At 43.1% G+C, this 22,188-nt stretch overlaps 1 protein-coding gene across 2 annotated transcripts in view; it reads left to right on the forward strand.

Annotated features, from left to right (window-relative positions):
* SCUBE1 (signal peptide, CUB domain and EGF like domain containing 1) overlaps positions 1 to 22,188 on the forward strand; it is a 202,110-nt gene that overhangs the window by 118,865 nt on the left and 61,057 nt on the right. For both annotated transcript variants that reach the window (XM_060275195.1, XM_035137812.2), the window contains one exon: positions 11,329 to 11,445. In XM_060275195.1, coding sequence (XP_060131178.1) covers positions 11,329 to 11,445 — 117 coding nt within the window. The remainder of the gene's footprint in view (positions 1 to 11,328; positions 11,446 to 22,188) is intronic.

Raw genomic sequence — 22,188 nt, forward strand, 5'->3', positions numbered from 1 at the left:
AAAATTGACAGTTCTCAACTTCAAAGAAGTAAACAAATTCCTTTCTATTATGATATCATAATGGCGGCTCGCTGATCCCTCCAGGGACCTGACTCCAGCTTCCAGGGGGACTTTCCCCAGTCCAAATTTAAAAAATTTACAGGGATTTTAGTGGATTCAGTCCTTCTCCCCTTTACCCTGCTTCAGGGGGAAGGTATTGAGCCCAATCTTTGGTAATTGATAAGTTCCTTTCAGTCTTTCTGGCTACAGGCAAATTAACTGCATCACAGTTCTCTCAATGAGGGAGATCGACTTCCTGTTTAAATCTCCTCCCGTGGCCAATTCTTTTCAATTTAAAAAAATTTCCCTTAAATTTCTTTCTGTTACTCACAGTGTCCAATGTCTTCAAATCCCCCCCCCCTTTTTTGGAAAAATCAACCGCTCCTCCGCTGCTGGCACGGAGCTTCGCTTTGTGAGGGTAGCAGTATATTCGAAAATGGCGCCCATGACACTCACTCCGCTCACTCTCGGAGCTCTTAAAAAGAGCTTACCAGGGGGCAGAGGAGTCACTTTGGGTGGAGCCAAGCTCTCATGCCCCCAGAAAGCTCAATCTGCGTTTCTTCTGGGGGTCCGTGTTGCTCTCGCGGCTCCCCCCTCCCTCACAGAGCCAGGAACCTCAGAGCTTGAGGATTCCTCACCGATCAGCGCTGGTGGTAGACCAGAAGTCCTGTTGTTGTTCTTTGGTCGTTTAGTCATGTCCGGCTTTTCGTGACCCCATGGACCAGAGCATGCCAGGCACTCCTGTCTTCTTCTGCCTCCCGCAGTTTGGTCAAACTCATGTTGGTAGCTTTGAGAACACTGTCCAACCATCTCGTCCTCTGTTGTCCCGTCAGCTGGGGCCAGGTGACACCTGGCTTGAGAGCGGTACATGTGAAAAGAATCTAGGAGTCTTGGTAGACCACAAACTTGACATGAGTCAACAGTGTGATGCAGCAACTAAAAAAGCCAATGCAATTCTGGGCTGCATCAATAGGAGTATAGCATCTAAATAAAGAGAAGTAATAGTACCACTGTATTCTGCTCTGGTCAGACATCACCTGGAGTACTGTGTCCAGTTCTGGGCACCACAGTTCAGGAAGGATACTGAAAAGCTGGAACGTGCCCAGAGGAGGGCAACCAAAATAGTCAAAGGCCTGGAAACGATGCCTTATGAGGAACGGCTTAGGGAGCTGGGTATGTTTAGCCTGGAAAAGAGAAGGTTAAGGGGTGATGTGAAAGCCATGTTCAAATATATAAAAGGATGTCATATAGAGGAGGGAGAAAGGTTGTTTTCTGCTGCTCCAGAGAAGCGGACATGGAGCAATGGATTCAAACTACAAGAAAGAAGATTCCACCTAAACATTAGGAAGAACTTCCGGACAGTAAGAGCTGTTCGACAGTGGAATTTGCTGCCAAGGAGTGTGGTGGAGTCTCCTTCTTTGGAGGTCTTTAATCAGAGGCTCGACAGCCATATGTCAGGAATGCTTTGATGGTGTTTCCTGCTTGGCAGGGGGTTGGACTGGATGGCCCTTGTGGTCTCTTCCAACTCTATGATTCTATGATTCCTTGTGCCCTCAATCTTTCCCAACATCAGTGTCTTTTCCAGGGGGTCTTCTCTTCTCATGAGGTGGCCAAGAGCTGCCCTAAGTCAACATAACTACCCAAAGCAGCAGCACACCCTTGCCCCCGACCCCAGCTAGTGGTGAAGGGCAAGGGTCCGAAGGGCGTGTTGTTTAGTGCCAACTCACAAGCACCTTGTCAGCATCACCAGGCTGTGAAAACTGAAACACCAATAGCTTGGTGAGGCTTTTGAAGCCTCACTTCGGACTGTATCAGTCATGGCATCTAGCTTGCTATGAAGGCGTGCCCAATAAGCAACTCACAGAGGGTCCCTGGGGTTCCCTAGGCTTCATTGACCAATACAAGTGTCAGCACCCTATGGACTACCCTAAAGAGTTCTGCAAGGCCTCCCTTGTTGCTTTTGCCACCACAGTAGGAACAATTATGTCTTGTAGCCAATGTTCAGTCATCTTCACAGTGAGACTTCTACTGTCTGTGCTGTAGCTGTCACCTGGCCTGTTTCATCACATATAGCTCCCCATTATACCTGGGAGTGATCCAGTGTCAGAGAGGGTGCTCAGGAGTGATAATTTCTCCTGCCCTCTGCTTCTTCCATTTCCATAGGGAGATGAGGGCTTCAGCATCCACCTGTTCTAGCCACCGGAAATTCTCCAGGGTGTTCAGCAAACCATTGGAATCCATAAATCTATGGTCATTGGGAGAGTAGGGATGCAGGTGGCACTGTGGATTAAACCACAGAGTCTAGGGCTTGCCAATCAGAAGGTTGGTGGTTCGAATCCCTGCCATGGAGTGAGCTCCCGTTGCTTGGTCCCTGCTCCTGCCCACCTAGCAGTTCGAAAGTGCAAGTAGATAAATAGGTACCGCTCCAGCTGGAAGGTAAACGGCGTTTCCATGTGCTGCTCTGGTTCACCACATGAAAGGAAGCTGTACATCGGCTCCCTCGGCCAATAAAGCGAGATGAGCGCTGCAACCCCAGAGTTAGTCATGACTGGACCTAATGGTCAGGGGTCCCTTTACCTTTACTATGGGAGAAGTTGGTACTGCTAGCCCAGGAAGTGTTCTGATCATGACGATGGAGTCACAGAAACCCCCTTATTTCCAGACCGTCAACTGGGGCAAAAAACAAATTGAGGATATGACCTGCCCTTTGGGTTGGCCTGGTAGTCACTTGAGACAGCTCCATGGTTGTCACAGAGGCCATGAAAACCTGAGCCAGACCAAACACAGCAGCTTCAGCGTGGACATCAAAAGCCCCCAGGACAATAATCCAGAGACCACCTCTACCAGCTCAGTCAACAAGGTGGTTGATAGACCAGTAGCACTTCCAGTCTTTCTCTTTAGCCTGACACCAGACACAGGCCCTCAGATGATGAGGTCTCCTGATGACCAGAATAGAAGATCTGAGGACTATGCACAGTCCTCAGTCTTGGGTCCCAACTCCCATCATCCCTAGCTAGCAGAACCAGTGGTCAGGAATGATGGGAATTGTAGTCCAATACTGCTGGGGACACATCTTGGAGAAACACTGGACTATGTCAACACACAGTTGACCTTCCAATCTTTGCAGATTCTGCCCTGAGTACATAGGCAAGCAAGGCTGGGTAAGGTTCACTCCTCCCAGCAAGCCCACTCAGGTATTGGTGATGAACACTAGGTCAGCTCCTTCATCCACTATCAAGTTGTGGATGAGCAAGATATTATTATGAACCAACTTGGCTTTCACTAACAGATCAGTCAAACTGGATGGTGTTATGGTTGTAGAGCAACCAGGAGCTTGATGCTGCAGGGTGAAAAAGAAGAGGGAACCATGTATAAGCATCTCTTATTATGGAATTCTCTCTTCCCCCCCCCAGGGCCATACCTACCTCAACCCATGATTGCTGGGATAGAAGAGACACCCCCATTTCTTCCCAACCCCACACTTCCCAGACACATAGCAATGATACAAATTCATTATCACACAGCCATCTATGAAGTACCAATATGTCTTTTACTAATGATAAGCCAAACCATGGGTTAGTTCCCAGTAGGAATAGAGGAAGAGCAGAGCGGCTATGGTTTTTCTTCCTCTATACCAGCATACACACATTCACATTCAAACCACAGTTCATCTTAACGGTGGTTTAAAGTGGTGTGTGAACGCGGCCAGTGGCTGATTTCTTTACATCACTCTGAATATTGAAGAAGGATTGCAACTCCTTTCAAATATTCATCCCTTAATTCTAAATGTGTGGAGATGGGGTGAAATAGTCAAACTTGGCATTTGTATGCTGCTTCAGAGCATTCAAAGGATTGCACAGTTTGAACGTTAGCAAAGGGAGAGGCAAGGGAGAGGTGGGGGAGGAAAGGTTGAGCAGTGGCAACAGCAGAATAAAATGCACTGAGGCATGTAACATGGCGCTACTTGAGCCTGGAGTTAGAAATGGGGGAGAGACATTTCAAAACTAATAATATTGGTGATTCATTTCACTCCAGTTAGGCAATAACTAAAGGTTCGAGGAAGGGGTTAGTTTTGAGGAGAGATTGGAAGAAAATGAGAGAGGGCAAAAAGTACAGATTCTTCCCTACTTGCCTTTTGAATTTAATGATGATAGGGGAGAAGCTCAAGTATCTCGAAGCCGATGTTCATGCTTTGGCCATTATAAAATGACAGCATTCTCTGATAAATGTGAATTTTCTTCCAAATTAAATAGGGCCTTGTTGTTAAAAGTTAAAATGTGTCGCTTGAGCTTAACATGTAGTTTGCCCACAAATATCGATGGTGCCAGACTTCTAAGAATGATAAAAGAAGAAATTTTGGCAGCTTCATTGCTATATGAACCTTTTGCCCAGTTTTGCTGGATGCTTTGTGGTTTTGTTCCATTATTGGTTCATGTCTGGTTTCAAACTGCCAAAGCAAGCATTCGGGAGGCTGCTTTTCACTGGTTTCTGAAAACCATAAAATCACCTCAAATTCTCATGGTTGTTAGATCAAAACCACAGAAGATGGATCCAGATTCAGCGTTTTCAAGCCCTACACATTTGGAAGACATTCCAGCTGGCTACTTCTGCAAAACTGAGACCTGGCTATAGCTTTCTCATAGCCTTGAGATTTCCCATAATGAACGCAAGAAGAGTCCTCCTGGATCAAGGTCAATGGCCCATCTACTCCAGCCTCCTGTTCTCCCAGACGCCTGTGGGAAGCCCACAAGTAGGACCTCTGTAGAACAACACTGTTCCTGCTTCTGATTGATAGGAACCAGTATTCAGAAGCAAACTGCCTCCTACAACCATTGTAGCTACCATAGTAGCCACTGACAGCCTTATCCCCCATGAGTTTGTCTAATCTTTTAAAGCCATCCTAGTTGATAGCTGTTTCGATCTGTGGTAGAGGCAAATTCCATAGTTTAACTAGGCACCGTGGAAATAAGTACTTTCTTCTGCCTGTCCTTTGTTAGAGGACTCTGGGTTCTAGTGTTATGCAAGAGGGGGGGGGAGAGACACTTGTTCCACACCTTGTGATAGAGGTGCACATCTTAGGCACCTCTGTGATGTACCCCCTTTTTATCTAAAGTAAAAATACGCCAAAGTTGTAACCCTTCCGTATAGAGGAACTGCTCCACCCCTTAATCATTTTGCTTGTGCTTTTCTAAACCCTTTCGAACTCTGCCCTTTTGGAGGTTCATTCAGCAGAACTCCTACTGTTCTCACGTCATAGATTGGTATAATAGCATGATGAAATTGGCAGTTCTATTTTCAATCCCATTCCTAACGATCCCAGACATAATTTGCCTTTTTTGCTGCTGGTACTGCTGCTGCTGCCAGCACGTTCATGACGCTATCACTGCGGGTTCAGATCTCACTAGCATGTATGGGGAATTAAGAGTTTTTGGGCCCAGGTGTGCATAGCTTTACACTTGCTTACATTGATTTTCATTTGCTGTTTTACTGCCTGTTCTCTCAGTTTGGACCGATTCTCCTGGTATGCCTCATAATCCCTTTTTGTTTTAACCACTCTGAACAATTCAGTATCATCCGCGAACTTGGCTACCTCGCTGCTCACCCTTCACTCTAGATCCTAGCCAATGTTGTGCCCTTCAGATGCTATAGGATACAACTCCCACCTGTCCCTACCAGCATGGACAATGGTCAAGGGTTGTGGGAGTTGTAGTCCAACAACATCTGGAGAGCATTGCATACCTGCCAAATTGCTATCAGAGAAATAAGGGACCGGACCGGAAATAGCAGGCCGGCAGTAGCGCTGCCGCCATTTTGGAACTGGGCGGAGCATGCTCAGAAGTGACTTTTGATGCTGCTTTGCCCAGTTCCAAAATGGCCGCTGTGCCAGAAGTCGCACTGCAGGCATTTTGGAACTGGGCAGAGCAGCATCAAAAGTCGCTTCTGAGCATGCTCCGACCAGTTCCAAAATGGCCGCTGCACCAGAATAAACCAGGGAAAAACAAAAAAAAATTGGTTTTTTCAACTAGGAACAGCTGGAAAAATGGGGATTTCCCGGGGAAAACGGGAGACTTTGCAGCTATGGAGCACTGTGTTGACTACACCAACATTTATCATTAATGAACCATTTGTGTGTGGAACAACTCAGCCTCTCATCATTGTTTATCTTTTTATTATTTTTGTAAACCGCTTTGGGTGTTAATTTTCTTTACAATCAACCGCTGTGTAAATTTTACAAAATAAAAACAAATATATATAAATGTATGCTTTTCCTGCAAATAGCCTCCGCAAAGGGGCTTACAGAATAGAATAGCCAAACTAGTATAGACACCCTATAAAACAGCCTCGTAAAAACAATTTGAAATACAATGCACAGTTGCAGTACATTAAGCAACATTAAAAACCCTCAGTAGAGACCAGCAAAGATAAAATGAAGAACAATCCCACTTTCAAAACTCCAGAACAGCACCAGCAATTAAAAGCAGATTGAAATAGATAAATATTTAAAGGCCATGTGAAAGGGACTAAAGAGGTGGCCTAAATCACACCCATGGGGGGGGGAGTTCTACAAAGTAGCCACAAGATTACTACTATTTTCTCATTTTGTATCTAGTTCCCAAATTAAAACCTGGATTTCAAATGCTTCTAAAGGTATGGAAGTCTTTGGGTTAGGAGCAGCTTGCACCACAGCATCTAAGTGCAGCATACCAACCAAACATTGCATTTTGCAAGGCTTTCAACAACTCTTGCCTTGTAGAGTCCGGCAAAGGCAGCAAGAGTTTCCCACACTTCATATTCCCCCCCCCCCACTCACCCACTCAGCTTTATTCCCTTTCCCATGCTTTCTTTTCAAGTCAAGGCTTTATTGACCTGCAACTGCGGACAGTATCTCTGATTTCTTCCCATATTGTCAGCATTTATTAAAGGCATAAATCCCTCTTCTTTAACACAAGAGGGACATTTTGTGAAATTGTTAAAATAAGAGGAGCTTCGTGGAGGCCCTTCTCTTTCTTAATCAGAATTACTTTTACTTAAACACTAGCTCACTAGCTGTTACCCTGCAGGTCTACTTATATATCCTGCTAGGGGATCAGGGGGATATTATTGCATCTACTCATTTTCACTGGCTGTCACACAGCAATCTGTAACATCGCTGCTTAAGTCATGTTTGACTGATACAGGTGAATTGTCATAAAAGGCTTTTCATAAACCATAGGTAATCTATGAGTGTGAGATTTACTGCTGGGTTGCAGTGCTATGCCAAATCCATAGCTTTTTGTGTGTTTTATAATGTAGCCATTTGACATTTCTAATCATTCTGTAATAATACTCCCAATAAATTGCTTTAGAAACTTTTCTTAATTCCCTGATTTTTGTATACCTGTTTTTTCTTAGAATTTATTCAGGATTATGTTTGCAATAGCTGCTCATGGAAGACATCCCAGGAAATTTTATTGCATAGTCACACATCAGAATTAAACATCAAAATAGACTTATTTGCAAGGGTAAGGAAGACCTACCGAATAAATACAGTATGGGATTCAGCCTAAGTTAAACCCTTTTAGCGGCCCACTGATTAAGAACATGTTTAACACCCTCTCATTGAACTTCTTGGCGCTTAAAACAATGCTTAAACTTTGACTAGATCTGCTTTCTCAAGATAATAAGGAGTAGGTTGGTGTCCATATTTCAGCCATGCAGGCAAAAGCAAAGGTGTCCCGTTCTCTTTTAAAATTAGTGAATTCTCTACATGCACATCCTAGTTCTATACTTTTACACTTTTGAGCTCTTGCATGTGTACTGAATCTGCTAAATCGGGGGTTTTTTTGGTGAGGGCGTGGCGGTAACTTATACTCATGTCAGAAGTATAAAGTGGATCACAAAGGTCATGAATGGCAAAGAGGTTCAGTTTTGTATAAGATGCTATAAAGGTAAAGGCCCCTGACCATTAGGTCCAGTCACGGACGACTCTGAGGTTACGCACTCATCTCACTCTATAAGCCGAGGGAGCCGGTGTTTGTCCGCAGACAGCTTCCGGGTCACGTGGCCAGCATGACAAAGCTGCTTCTGGCAAACCAGAGCAGCGCACGGAAACGCCGTTTACCTTCCCGCCGGAGTGGTCCCTATTTATCTACTTGCACTTTTGATGTGCTTTCGAACTGCTAGGTGGGCAGGAGCTGGGACCGAGCAACGGGAGCTCACCCCGTTGCAGAGATTCGAACCGCCGACCTTCTGATCAGCAAGCCCTAGACTCTGTGGTTTAATATAGTGCAAATTAATGAACTGAGCACTATGTGGTTCTTCATGATAAAGCAGTTGGCTAGGAACAGGCCTGCTCAAAGAGCTTCAGCTTTAAAGAGGAATTCTAGGATTTCTCTCCTCCCACTTTCTAAAAAGTCGATACTCGTGCTGTTGAAACTCTATTTAATTTCAAAAAGTGATTTGCATGGGGTCTTACTGTTCAAGAAAAACAGGCTCCAAACCCTGTTATATTCTTCTCTGTATTGCTATATACTACTTCTTGTTATATCCTAACCTGGATTGTCTCATCAGATACCTGCCAAATAGGTATCTTTATCTCAGGGTCATGGATCCGAGTCCCACGTTTGGCAAAAGGTTTCTGCATTGCAGGCGGTTAGACTTAGATGACCATCGGGATCCCTTCCAATTTGGCAGTTCAATGAAACATATTGAGTTTGAGCGATATGAATGCCATAACCATTTCAATTCTATGTAAATACAATGGAATGGAATGGAATATACAAAAGACAAGAGGGCAACGCTGATCTGGAACCCCCATGTGGGGGTTTGGCAGGGAAAACATGTCAGATGGGGAAAGCGTTAATAACCTCTACTGATGATCTCTACATTTCTCCTCCAGATTGCCTCTCCTGAAGCTGCTTCACCGTAGAAGTGATTGTTAGAGTTTTATGCAATATGTTGGGTCATAATGTAATTCAAGTCTAACACATCTTGCAGATAATGTAAAAAATCCAATGATCTTTTATAAACACAAGTGAGCTGTTGAGAATGGCTTTCTGGAAAGCCTTGGAATGATGAACTGCAGTCAGTCACCTTCCAGGTTGAAATTTCTTCTGCCACACATGGGAGAAACTTAGAAATGCCTTCCACAGAAGGTAGCATTCAACTAAGTTTCACTCAGAGCAACTTATTGAAATGAATGGACATGCAGTAACTTAGCCATGTTTATTCATTTCAGTGATGTACTCTGAGTAAAACTCAGTCTCAAAGTTGCTAGCAGAATATTGGCATTTATGGCTCTTATACGGGCGGAAGTAAACATGGTACCACATCCTTTGCTAATTTCTTCCTGTAGCATTCAGATTCCTATGGCGAAATGTGTGTCAGAACATCAAAATGTGTGTCAGAACATCACTGTGCTGAGTTTCCCTGCCCCAACCCCTTGGCTGCCACTTTTGGCAAAAGGGAAACTTGAAGCACATCACATCTCATGAATTGTTTTGTAGGGTTAAAAAAGGTAATGGACCCCTGACAGTTAAGTCCAGTCGCAGATGACTCTAGGGTTGCAGCGCTCATCTCGCTTTACAGGCCAAGGGAGCCGACGTTTGTCCACAGACAATTTTTCCGGGTCATGTGGCCAGCATGACTAAGCTGCTTCTGATGAACCAGAGCAGAGCGTCCCTACGTGTAGGGTTAATAGGTGTTAATAGGGAAGAAAGGAAGAGGTGATGGGGTATAATGTCTCATTAAGGACCAAGAAACAGCTACTAGATAAAAACACAGTTCAGCCCAGTGAGTAAAATCAACACAGTTACTGCTCTTGTTTACTGATTATATAATTTATTTTTACTGCTGCTTATTTACTTCACAAACACTATACACTTGCATGTATTCTGCCATTATTATTGTATTGTATTGTAACAAAGTTGCACTTTTCATGGAATGAGACCTAATACCCATTCCTCATTATTGCAAAAGTTATAAAAAAAAAGTTTGCAGCTTTCCCTTTCCTGTGTTTGCCCAACCACCATTTGACATCCTACAAGCACTGGGAAATTTCAATGACACAGCTTGGAATGGGTTCATTGACCTCAATTATGCCCCCCCCCACCCACTCCAAACTCCTTTCAATTTGCAAAAAGCTTTAAGTGGACAAAACCCAGATGCCTTTTGCTTGTAGTTCAGTAAGAACAGATTGGGCATGTAGATTCCTGTCAAAGTGATGTATGTAGTTCATTTTCCATTAACTCTTTCTGTGAATGAAAGGATTTGAGATTTTAAATTTCAAGTCCAGTGCTGTGCTGTGCTTTGCTTTTCTGTGGCTCCATCCCCCCAATAGTGTATCAAGAGCAATCTCCCCCACCCCCCAATGAATATTGAAAAGCCATCTCTGGATAATGGATGATGAGCCATTAAAATATCAGCTCTGCAGAAATCGCAGGGTCTTGGCTCCACATAATATGTTTGGGGTGGGGTATGACTGCTTGAGTCAGTTTTAAAATGCAATATGTTGTTAGCTGAAGCAGTAGCCTTTCCAAATCTGCATTTAAAAATCTGCCCTATTGTCTAAAGCAATATAGTGCTGATTACAATACAGAATACTCTCTCTTTTTCCCTCATTCTATACGTCTATTGGAAGTAAAAGTAAAGGGAGCCCTGACCATTAGGTCCAGTCGTGACCGACTCTGGGCTTGCGCGCTCATCTTGCATTATTGGCCGAGGGAGCCGGCATACAGCTTCCGGGTCACGTGGCCAGCATGACTAAGCCGCTTCTGGCGAACCGGAGCAGCACACGGAAACGCTGTTTACTTTCCCGCTGATAACCTATTTATCTACTTGCACTTTGACGTGCTTTCGAACTGCTAGGTTGGCAGGAGCTGGGACCGAGCAACGGGAGCTCACCCCGTCGTGGGGATTCGAACCGCCGACCTTCTGATCGGCAAGCCCTAGGCTCTGTGGTTTAACCCACAGCGCCAACTGCGTCCCTCTATTGGAAGTAAAGCCCATTAATTTCAGTGGGCCTTTCCAGTAAGAAAACAGTTCTTGCCGTTCTTACCCATCAAATTCCCTGGGACTTATTTTCAAGTCAACATGTATACAGTTTGCAGTTGAAGTTCAAGACAGTCATAAGGCCCTTCTGATAAACATAAGAGGCATATTGATGTTGCATGCTTAAGGATAGATTGCTTACATGCTTTGTGACATTATGCAGGACACTTAGAGGACTACAATGTCTTGTGTTATTCTCTCTCTCTCTCCTTCCCTCCCTTCTCCTTCTCTCTCTTTCTCCGTCTTTCTTTCATTTCTCAGAAACATGTGCTGTCAATAATGGAGGCTGTGACCGCACTTGCAAGGATACAGCAACAGGAGTCCGCTGCAGCTGTCCGGTTGGATTCAACCTACAACCTGATGGGAAAACATGCAAAGGTCAGCTTCTGTTTGCTTTTCAATGCATCATTTCCCTTTAGCAGTTTCAGTACCAGAGGTTAAATGTACAGATATGTAATTAACACACACACCTGAAGGATCTTAACCATGGGTAGGCAGACTAAGGCCCGGGGGCCGGATTCGGCCCAATCGCCTTCTAAATCCAGCCCGTGGATGGTCTGGGAATCAGTGTGTTTTTGCATGAGTAGAATGTGTGCTTTTATTTAAAATGCATCTCTGGGTTATTTGTGGGCATAGGAATTCGTTCATTCCCACCACCCCGAAAAAATATAGTCTGGCCCCCCACAAGGTCTGAGGGACAGCCCCCTGGTGTAAAAGTTTGCTGACCCCTGATCTTAACACTGCAATAAGCAATCACAACTTGACTGTATAGTTTCCCCTGCTATCTCTGGTTATTTTTGTTACAAACTGGTTTTTTGTGTTGTGTCCCTGATGTTCTTCTAAATTATCTATTATGTCCTTTGGATAATTACGTTGGTGGGTGAAGAATTACAATAGAAATCTCCCTATATTTTAATTTTAATGTTTCCGAAACCTAGTGAGGTTTTTTTTTTTCTGATGAAGGAGAAATGATTTGAAGGTATAGATCCCAACTTGGGAAACTATGTATTTGTGCGAGTTATGTAAAGTCTTAAAAAATAAAGACATTCAGAAAGTATTAATGGCCAGTTTGAAACAATAAAAAGTTGAGGCCAAAGCAAAGATTCTTGGAGAACTGTATGACAAGTAACAATATGCGTGTGTATTTAAGTGTACACAGATATTCATAAACTACTGTGATAGACAGTGGCTCACCAGGGTGTTCGATGGAAGTCTTTCCCAAACTTGCTAACTAGAGATTATTCTACTAACACCACAAAGGGGTCACATATAATGAATGAAGGACTTATATGATCATTTATAAATTGATGTACAGGTGATTGGCTCCTGTGCTTCATTGAATTTGTGGTTTTTTAAAATTAATAATAATATTGTTTTTGCATTTTGCATTTTTCTATTTACACATCATACTTTACCATCCTACATAATTTCTGTGGAGACTTCCTAACCTGACCTTCTATGGCATTCTTGATAAACCTAGCATTGCTGTTTATCAGTTTATTAGTCCACCCTACTTTTCCCATTCTAATCCCTCATTGTATTTAACTGTTGTTCATAAGATTATCCCTACTTGTAGATTGATTTTAGTATAATTTTTTTATATATTCTCCAAAACTGTCCCATTTGTCTTTTTTTTCATCTGGATTCCTTATTTTCGCTGTCATATTTGCAAGTTCTACGAGTTCTGTCAATTTCTACAGCCATTGTTCTTTGGTGGGGGTTTATCTTTATTTCCAACTTCTAGTACACACTATTCTGGCTGCTAAAGAAATAAGTTGCATAAAGAAATAAGCTGTGTGTCTTCCTAGGGATCTCATCACCAATTATTACTAATAGAAAGGCTTCAGGTTTTTTTTGGAAATGTGATTTTAAGAATTCTTTTGAGCTCAGTATTTTGGGGCATGTTTACACTGCCACCACATATGTCATAGCTGCCAAGCTTTCCCTTTTCTCGCGAGGAAGCCTATTCAGCATAATGAAAAATCCCTTTAAAAAAGGGATAACTTGGCAGCTATGACATATGTAGGAAAGATCCCTCAACCTCTGAACATTTCCAACACAATTTGGACCCTCTTTTGTACATTTTAACAAGTTTACTGGGAATTAAGTACCACCTGTAAAACTTTTTTTTGTATTTTTTCCTTTATCAAATAGCAAGCCAAAAAGTTCATAGTTCCCCCCCAAAGTTTCTCTCAAACCAAAAAGTTGGTGTTCTGTCCAAAAGCTTTAGCCCAGTGTGTCATTATGGCCTTGACCCTTTTGTCTTTGGTCTCCCATTCTATTAATTTTTTTATAAAGTTGGGGTATATTTTTTGTTGTTTCCCAATATCATTTCCCCATATTCTGATCCAAAAATCCTTTATCTTATCTGAAAAAATCCTTTAATTGAAAATATTGAAACCAATCTGAGACCTAGTTTTGTACATCTTCTCATTTTTTTTTTTAGTCCTCTAGTACCCTCTCTAAGCTCAAGGAGATCCTTGTATGTACCCCAGTTCTTATTTATGTTTACATTCTTAGCTGCCACTGCCTCGATGGGGTATATCCACCAGGGGCCCTTTCTTTCTAGGAGGTTTTTATATCTTGCCCAAATGCTGTATAGGTTCTTTCTTATCACGTGGTTGTGGAATCCCTTGTGCACTTTAGTTTTGTCATAATATAGGTAAGTGTGCTATCCATACACCAAATCAAATCCTTCTAAGTCCAGAGTATTTACGTTTTTCAGCTCCACCCAATCAATCTTTCATCCAACACAAGCAAGCCGCCTCATAGTACATTTTCAGGTCTTTGTGATATTATAATTTGTTGAAGGCCACCCAGAGTGGCTGGGGCAACCCCCCGCAAAACCCTACTTCTAAAGGTTGGAGGACTGGATCAGAATGGCATGTTTAGTAGGGCGTAGACTGAGGCAAAGGATTTAAATCCTAATCAGTTCCCCAGACTTGGCATTTTATACTAGCTGACCCGGCCACGCATTGCTGTGGGGGTTTTTTTTGGGGGGGGGAGTATTGATGTCATTTGTGTTTTGAATGGTAATGGTTGAATAACTTGTTTTTGGTTAGTGTTTTGATGTAATATGCTTTTCCGGATGTATTCTGGATACAACTTTGTCCTTGGATTTGTTGTTTTAATTATTTTTGTTTTCTTATGATTGTTTGCTGTGCCTTGTTTCCCAGGAAAGGGGGGGGGATGTGTCCGTCCCCCCCTGGACTATGTGTTTTTTCCTCCCCCCCATTGTTGTGTCTCATCCCTGTGATTACTCCCACCCTGTGGCTCCCCCCACCCTACATCAACCCATGACCTATTTGGGCCCCTCCTCCCTCCACCCAGGGCTCCACTTGGGATAGTATTTAAAGTAGAGTAGAGGCCTAGTTTGTAGGCTGTAGAGCTGAGGCCTAGTCTGTACGCTGTAAAGTAGAGCTGAGGCCTAGTCTGTAAAGTAAAATGGCACTACGCATATAAAAGAGCAAGGTATAAACAGAACTGGGGGGATTCCACGGTTTGCAGAAGGACAAAATACATTTAGGGGGGAAACATAAGAAGGTAACTTTCCCCTGCCCTCCTCTGAAAGCCCAGACAATGAAGATTGGACATGCTCAGTGGTAGCAGAATTCTTACCTCCTGGGGAGGGGGAAAGGAATGTAACTTCCTAGAGGATGGCCTGGCTGATTGGCACTCTCCGCACCACAACATTTTGTTGCAGATTGAGAGTAATGTTCAACACAGTGTCATGACTGCCATGTGCTTCTGAATAAATATGCATAGGAAGAGGTTGAGCTTGATGTTTTATCTTTGGTGGTGGCAGGGTGAAATAAGGCAAGCTTGGGTGTTCAGGGCCTACTGCTGTTCTTTAGTAAGCAATGGGCTTTCAAGGGGAAATGAAGGAGGAGGCACTAAACTGCATTTTGAAGTAATGCGTAACTATATATTTATTTTGGTCAATGACCAGTAGAGAAATTGAAGCACAATGCACATCAACATCTAAATGGGAGACCCCGTATGACCAAAAGGTGCAGAACCTAAAATTAACTGCCAGAACATAGAGCAAGTAACATTTCTGATTGGGGTTGTCTTGAGCACTTTGGACAAAACAACAAATATTGGCGAAATATTGGAAGGGCAGATTGTGAACAATCGTCTTTTCAGAAACGTTACAGGACGCCAGAACAATAACACCCAACTTTGGCTGCAAGGATCGTGCAACCCAAAAAGGTAAGCAAGGAGAACTCCATGCCTCTAAGTATGACTGTTATAAATTTATCCCATATACATAAGACCCTGGCAGCATGTGGCTGAACAACCTTTCCTTTTTCAACAGCTACAGCTGTGTTTCAAACACAAGGAACAGAGGTTAAGCATACACTGCAAAAAGAGAGACTGCATGCAAGTAAGCTTTCACTACAAACCAGTGAAAGCAAGTGAAACCCCTGCTGTCTTTCGTCGCAAGCCCAAGACACTGCACTGCTGCCGACTAATCCCTTTTACCATAGGAATGGATTTTTCTGAAAATCTCAGTGTTAATCTTACCTGCACTGGGTTGTTTTTTCTTTTTTCCTAACTCCGGTCTTGCGCTTGCACCTCAACAAGAAATGAATTGTTTTTACTGGTTCTGCTAAAAACATGCAACAATTCTTGGATTATTGTACACGTTATCTCCCGCTTGGACTACTGCAATGCGCTCTACGTGGGGCTACCTTTGAAGGTGACCCGGAAACTACAACTAACCCAGAATGCGGCAGCTAGACTGGTGACTGGGAGCGGCCGCCGAGACCACGTAACACCAGTCCTGAAAGACCTACATTGGCTCCCAGTACGTTTCCGAGCACAATTCAAAGTGTTGGTGCTGACCTTTAAAGCCCTAAACGGCCTCGGTCCAGTATACCTGAAGGAGCGTCTCCACCCTCATTGTTCTGCCCGGACACTGAGGTCCAGCGCCGAGGGTCTTCTGGCGGTTCCCTCGCTACGAGAAGCCTAGTTGCAGGGAACCAGGCAGAGGGCCTTCTCGGTAGTGGCACCCACCCTGTGGAACGCCCTCCCACCAGAGGTCAAAGAGAACAACAATTACCAGACCTTTAGAAGGCATCTCAAGGCAGCCCTGTTGAGGGAAGCTTTTAATGTTTGATTTCTGTATTTTAAAGTTTTGTTGGAAGCCGCCCAGAGTGGCTGGGGGAACCCGGCTAGATGGGCGGGGTATAAATAATAAATTATTATTATATTATTATTATACATATTCATACACATCTACACATCGGGGTTCCCAACGTAACCGGCACATAACAGATGCAACAATGAACATAACTGCAAATTCCTGAAAACAGAGAGGGGAAGGGAAGAAGCTCCGTCAGTCAATGCAGTCATTTCAGTTCCTTGTTAACCTGTAGCAGCGCCCACTCTTTTGACACTTGTACTTCCAGCTTAGTGGGCTGGAATCCAAAAATTCTTGGCTTCTGTGCAATTTCCTTGCCAGGTGCTGGCTTCATTCTTAATCTGCCCTGACCGAAATATATAGAGTCTAATCAGTTGAGCATTTAATCACATTAGACACAACATGTATAACTGACAGAGCAGGAGATTTGAGATAAGCTGATTTAAGAGTGGAAATTCATAAGCTCTGAACACAGTGAGCTTGTAGTGCCGGTAGCAGCCACAGGGAATTCAGAGCTAGGTTTCCTCGGGCATTAATTTGGGCAAAGGAGGGAGGTAGAATTGGTATCAATTATCCTTATTGTTCTAAATAAGATGATTACGTTGTTTGAATAAATGTGATGTTTATTAACTTGGTTCTCTTTATTCCTGGCTGCTTAGAATGTCCTGCAGTCATGTTCTGAAACTACGTTTTTTCTCCCTTTTATGGGCTAAATCTAGACTCATTTTCTTAGGACCAGCCTTAGATTGCCAGGTGGAGGGGCAGGGGGTGCTTCTCTCCCTGGCATATGCCCTGGGCAGAAAAAGAAATTAGAACTTTGTACCTTGAAGTTGCCAAAGAATATTTGAAGTTACAGGTAGGTAGCCGTGTTGGTCTGAGTCGAAGCAAAATAAAAATATTCCTTCAGTAGCACCTTAAAGACCAACTAAGTTTTTATTTTGGTATGAGCTTTCGTGTGCATGCACACTTCTTCAGATACACTATTTGAGTTATGAAGCTTCCTTTCATCAGAGCAATATATAGTTGAGTTTTATAAGAATAAGTGCTTGTGTAATTTTTTTCCTTTTAGCCCATCGTACGCACGTTTTGTCTAAAACAAAACAAATCAGTTGATCTCACCTATACTTGTTTAGATGTCTCAGCTACCCTTTGTGCAACAACGGATCTGAAAAGCTAGCACATTTTGTTCTCCTCGACTAAGAGCCCTTCTTAACTTTCTCATGGGGGTGTTGCCCTCGGATTGCTTGACTGGATGCTCTTCTAAGCAAACATTTCTTGTTCTTTCTGTCTCGTTGTCATGGCAACCTAGCTGTGTAACACACTGCCTACTTCCTTGAAACAAATCGCCCACAGTGGAAATACTGTACCATTTGTGTTTTCAAATACCTGAGAATGCACTTACTGTTTGTGTGTGCCTGAATGAGAGACAGAATATCTGTTATTTCCCAAGGAATCCCACAGAAACATACAGTGGTACCTCGACATCCGAATGCCTCGACTTCCGAAGGTTTCGACTTAGGAAGTCGGCAAACCCGGAAGTATTTTCGCCCAAGAACGCACGCGGTCCGTGCATGTGCAGAAGCTCAAAATCGCGCTTCGCACATGCGCAAAATGGACGCTTCAACAACCGAAGGTTTCGACTTTCGAAGAGCGCCACGGAACGGATCGCCTTCGTAAGTCGAGGTACCACTGCAACTATGTCTATAAATCTAAGGGCTGTATCCAGCTAAACCATATACCAAGGAGTCCCACTGAAATCAAGGGACTTACTAAGTTAGTCATGAAGTCCATTGATTTCAGTGGGTCTACTCTGAGTGGCTTGGTTGGGTCCAACCCATCCTCTCCCCAATGCTGGCCATGTAGCTGGGAGCATGGCTGCGGCGGACCAGGGCCTGCTGGTTTGTATAGGCTGCTCCCCATGAGTTGGAGTCCTGAGCACTCATGTTTGGCAGGCTGCCCCAATGCTGGCATGCTGCCCAGTGTGAGGTGAGCAAGCGAATGTGGCTGTGCTCTCCTGCCGCTCTTAATCGTGCCTCCTGAATAGCCAAATGGGCTTATGTCCTTGCTTCATCATCTTGCACTTAGTCATTTGTGTTCTTTTAATTGTTAGTTTGATGGTTTTATATTTTTTTTAATCTGCTTTGAGAGACTCCTTTTGGAGTGGATAAATAAGTAAATAACGTCTAGTGGCAATTGAAGCCGTGGAGGGGTCTCTGCCCACCGACTGGGCTACAAAGACTCAAAACTAATAATAAACAAAACTAAGCAGTAACAGAAAGGAAAGCTTGTTTAAAATGTATGTCTCAGGTTGCTGGTAGAATACAACTACACACTTCAGTTGTGCTGTCACAAAGGAAGTGCACTTGTGCATTGTCAACAGTTGTGCCCCTGTAAGCTGTGGTGCGTGGAAGAGGAGAGCAGCGGCTGATCTTAAGGGAAGAGGAGACTCATGGCCAAGGAGAGGGTCCCTCAAGTAATTCGGCCTCAAGCAGCTTAGTGCAGGGGTCAGCAAACTTTTTCAGCAGGGGGCCGGTCCACTGTCCCTCAGACCTTGTGGGGGGCCAGAGTCGCCGGACTATATTTTGAAAAAAAAATATGAACGAATTCCTATGCCCCATAAATAACCCAGAGTTGCATTTTAAATAAAAGGACACATTCTACTCATGTGAAAACACCAGGCAGGCCCCACAAATAACCCAGAGATGCATTTTAAATAAAAGGACACATTCTACTCGTGTAAAAACATGCTGATTCCCGGACCATCCACGGGCCGGATTTAGAAGGCGATTGGGCCGCATCCGGCCCCCGGGCCTTAGTTTGGGAACCCCTGGCTTAGTGCTTTGAAGTACAGTACCTTGAATTGTGCTCAGATGCAGACCGACAGCCGGTGCAGCTGATACAATAAAGGACTTGCATGAGCCAACACTTTGCCCCAGTCAAGACTTTAGCAGCAGCAGCAGCAGCATTCTGCAGTCATTGAGGTTTCCAACTGGTTTTATCAAGGAGCTCCACATTGAATGTGTTACAGTCGCTCAGTCAAGATGCAATGAATGTATGTAGGACCACGGCCAGGTACCAGGATTGAGTGCAGCTAATCTGGGGTGGGTCCCAGGTAAGGAAGGCACAAGTCTGATAGTTAACTCTTTATTGGCAAGAGAAACACAGCAGCTTTCATGGTGCTCCAGATACCCACAATTGTAGCCTCTAGACAGGTCTGGGTCATATGGACAGCTGCTGCAGCAACAGTGGGACCCCTCCCCTTTTCTGCTTTATATGCCCTCCTATGACAGGTTGCGCGCCCACAGCCTGAGACTTCTCCTGCACGGAAGTCATTGCTGCTCTTCCCTTTTCAAGCCCCTCCTGGTTCTAGGAGACAGTAGGGTGAGGGATGGTGGGGGATCTACTGACCTATCCCTTGCCTGAGCCATCCATTCTTCGTGCCCCACATCCTGCATGCCGCCTTCTGCCTCGGACTGCCCTGACTCTCCCTCCTTCCCTGGCTCCTGGCTTGCAAGTGGTTTCACACCCCATAAATCACTGGTCCCCTCTCCTGGGTCACTTCCCTGGTCACCTGCCTTCACCACAAACTTTTCGGAGCCTTTCCATTCCCTGATATCAGTACACCAGCCGGAAATGGGCAAGAGCCACTTGTTAAAATGAACAGCAATTTTGGGGATACCTGAACTGTCTGCAGGATTTGAACCACGTTGTTTGTGGTATGGGAAAGAGACATTTTACAATTTTATAGTGTGCCTTTTACAATTATATTTTTGGATACAATACTACAAAAAAAGCTAATAATATTTAGAAAACGAGATATGACAGCTCAGTATTTTTGCACCTTTTTCTCGCAGTTACATCATGCAATTATCATGCCATAAATACAGTTGTATTCTCTTTAGTTTCATAGCACCGAACTAGCAAATTAATTTTTAAAAAGCACCAATTTCTCATACATTTTAAGAGAATTTTCAACTTTTCAACATTTTATATCTAATCTCTGTATGAGATGCACTTTGCATTCACTCCTTTTGTCTTGTATGAATCTAATAACCCTCTAACAATCTAATATAATGGTGTATTATACATCTAACAATGATGTAAGATATAATAAATGTTTGTTTTACAAGGTGATTGATCTTTTGGCAGCCTTGAAGGCCTTTTAAAAAATTGATTAGCTGGTGGATAATGGTAAGAGTGGATATGCCCTAGAGGGAAATAGTTGACACCCAAATCCATGTGTGACAGATTACCATTTCTATTTCAAAGTAGACTTATATGTGAGAAGGGAGAAAGTGACACGGCAGAAATTTGTTCAAACCTGCCTCAGCCTTTCTGTGCTCAGATAGCATTTGCACACAGATGAGTGCTTTACAGGAGTCATTTTATGTAAGATACAGGCTGGGAAACTTTATTCAGCCTATTTGCAAAGTTTGTTAATTAAGGAAATAGTTTACTTGATTACATTGGGGGGGGGGAATCCCATAAGCTGTCTTTGATTTCTTATTAGGAAAAGATTTCAAGAAAAAATATATTAAGGAGGAAGCTGATGTGCAAGATGCTATTCCACATAGGCAAACAAAGAGAATCAATGGACTTTAAACTATTGGTCCTTGCTTATCAATCCCACTTGATTCAAAAGCAAGTGTACATTCCCAACAAATTATTGTGCAAAATTATTTTGGTACCCTTTGCACATGTCTATTATTGTTGTTACTATTAATTTCATTTATGAATCACTTGCTATGAAGCATCTCAAAGCAATTTCACAATACAGTGAAAAGATATGATTCTAGATTCAGGTAGGTAGCCGTGTTGGTCTGATGCAGTCAGAATTTTTTTTAAAAATTGTCCAGTAGCACCTTAGAGACCAATTAAGTTTGTTCTGGGTGTCACGAAAGCTTATACCCATAACAAACTTAGTTGGTCTCTAAGGTGTTACTGGACATTTTTTAGTGAAAAGATATATAAAACAATTGCTTACAATGAAAACAATTACTTACACACACAAAAATTCAAATCTAATACTACCGATTTTGATTTTTTAAAAAATCTCTGCTTAAAAGGGTTGTTGAAAGTGGAAAATCTTCATGATGCTGAAAAGACAATAGAGATGGTGCTTGTCTGATATATGGTGGGGAAAGCAGTGTAGTGCTTTCGACACCAGCATCTTGAACTTGGCAATGTCTCTGAATGAAGGAAGTTCTAAGTTTTACAGTGATTTTATCAACTGTGTGCTTTTTGTAATCTTTATATGCACTACTTAGAAACTTTGACAATTAAGCAGTATAAAAATAATGAGACTTTCTACCTGCATCACTTAAGACTCCAGCTGAAGCCACTGATTCCAGGGAGCCTGAGCTGGGACACCCACTTTACTGGTGGACATTAAGCACAATTTATAATGGCATTCAAAGGCAAAACGAACTACAAATCCTCAATATCTACACCAGTGTAATATGGCCACTTTCTCGCCTCCCTACACCCCCATGTTATGGGTAATTTGACACAGATTATTGTTGTCATTTTGTATTTTTGAGATCCCTTAGGGTGGTAACTTAAAACAAGCCATGGGGTTGTTTAGCACTCTTTGTGCCTTCCTCATTAGTTGGCATGCTCTGCTGTTTGGTATTATGCTGTGTAGTGCCAGCAAATCGACAACATCAGTTGGAGGATACGGGAAAATTTACATTTGCACAAGGGACGCTTTCACAAGATCATCATAAGAAAATATTGAAGAAAAGGGTTACCTAATAGAGAGGTTTCTAACTTAAGAATGGCTATATGAATAGATTCTGTGTTAGGGGATTGAATCATTCTTTTTTCTTTCTTCTCAATGCTGCTCCTTGAGTTGAGGAAGTTTACTATGAATTTTTTTTGGAAATTCCTGACTAAAACAGCTTGGGGAATCTGGGTTCAGAGTCTAACTAGTTCATTCTGCTTTTTAAAAAAATCTTATGTGATGCATTTCACAC

The sequence above is a fragment of the Zootoca vivipara genome, chromosome 5 (assembly GCF_963506605.1).
Source record: "Zootoca vivipara chromosome 5, rZooViv1.1, whole genome shotgun sequence".
Classification (NCBI taxonomy): domain Eukaryota; kingdom Metazoa; phylum Chordata; class Lepidosauria; order Squamata; family Lacertidae; genus Zootoca; species Zootoca vivipara.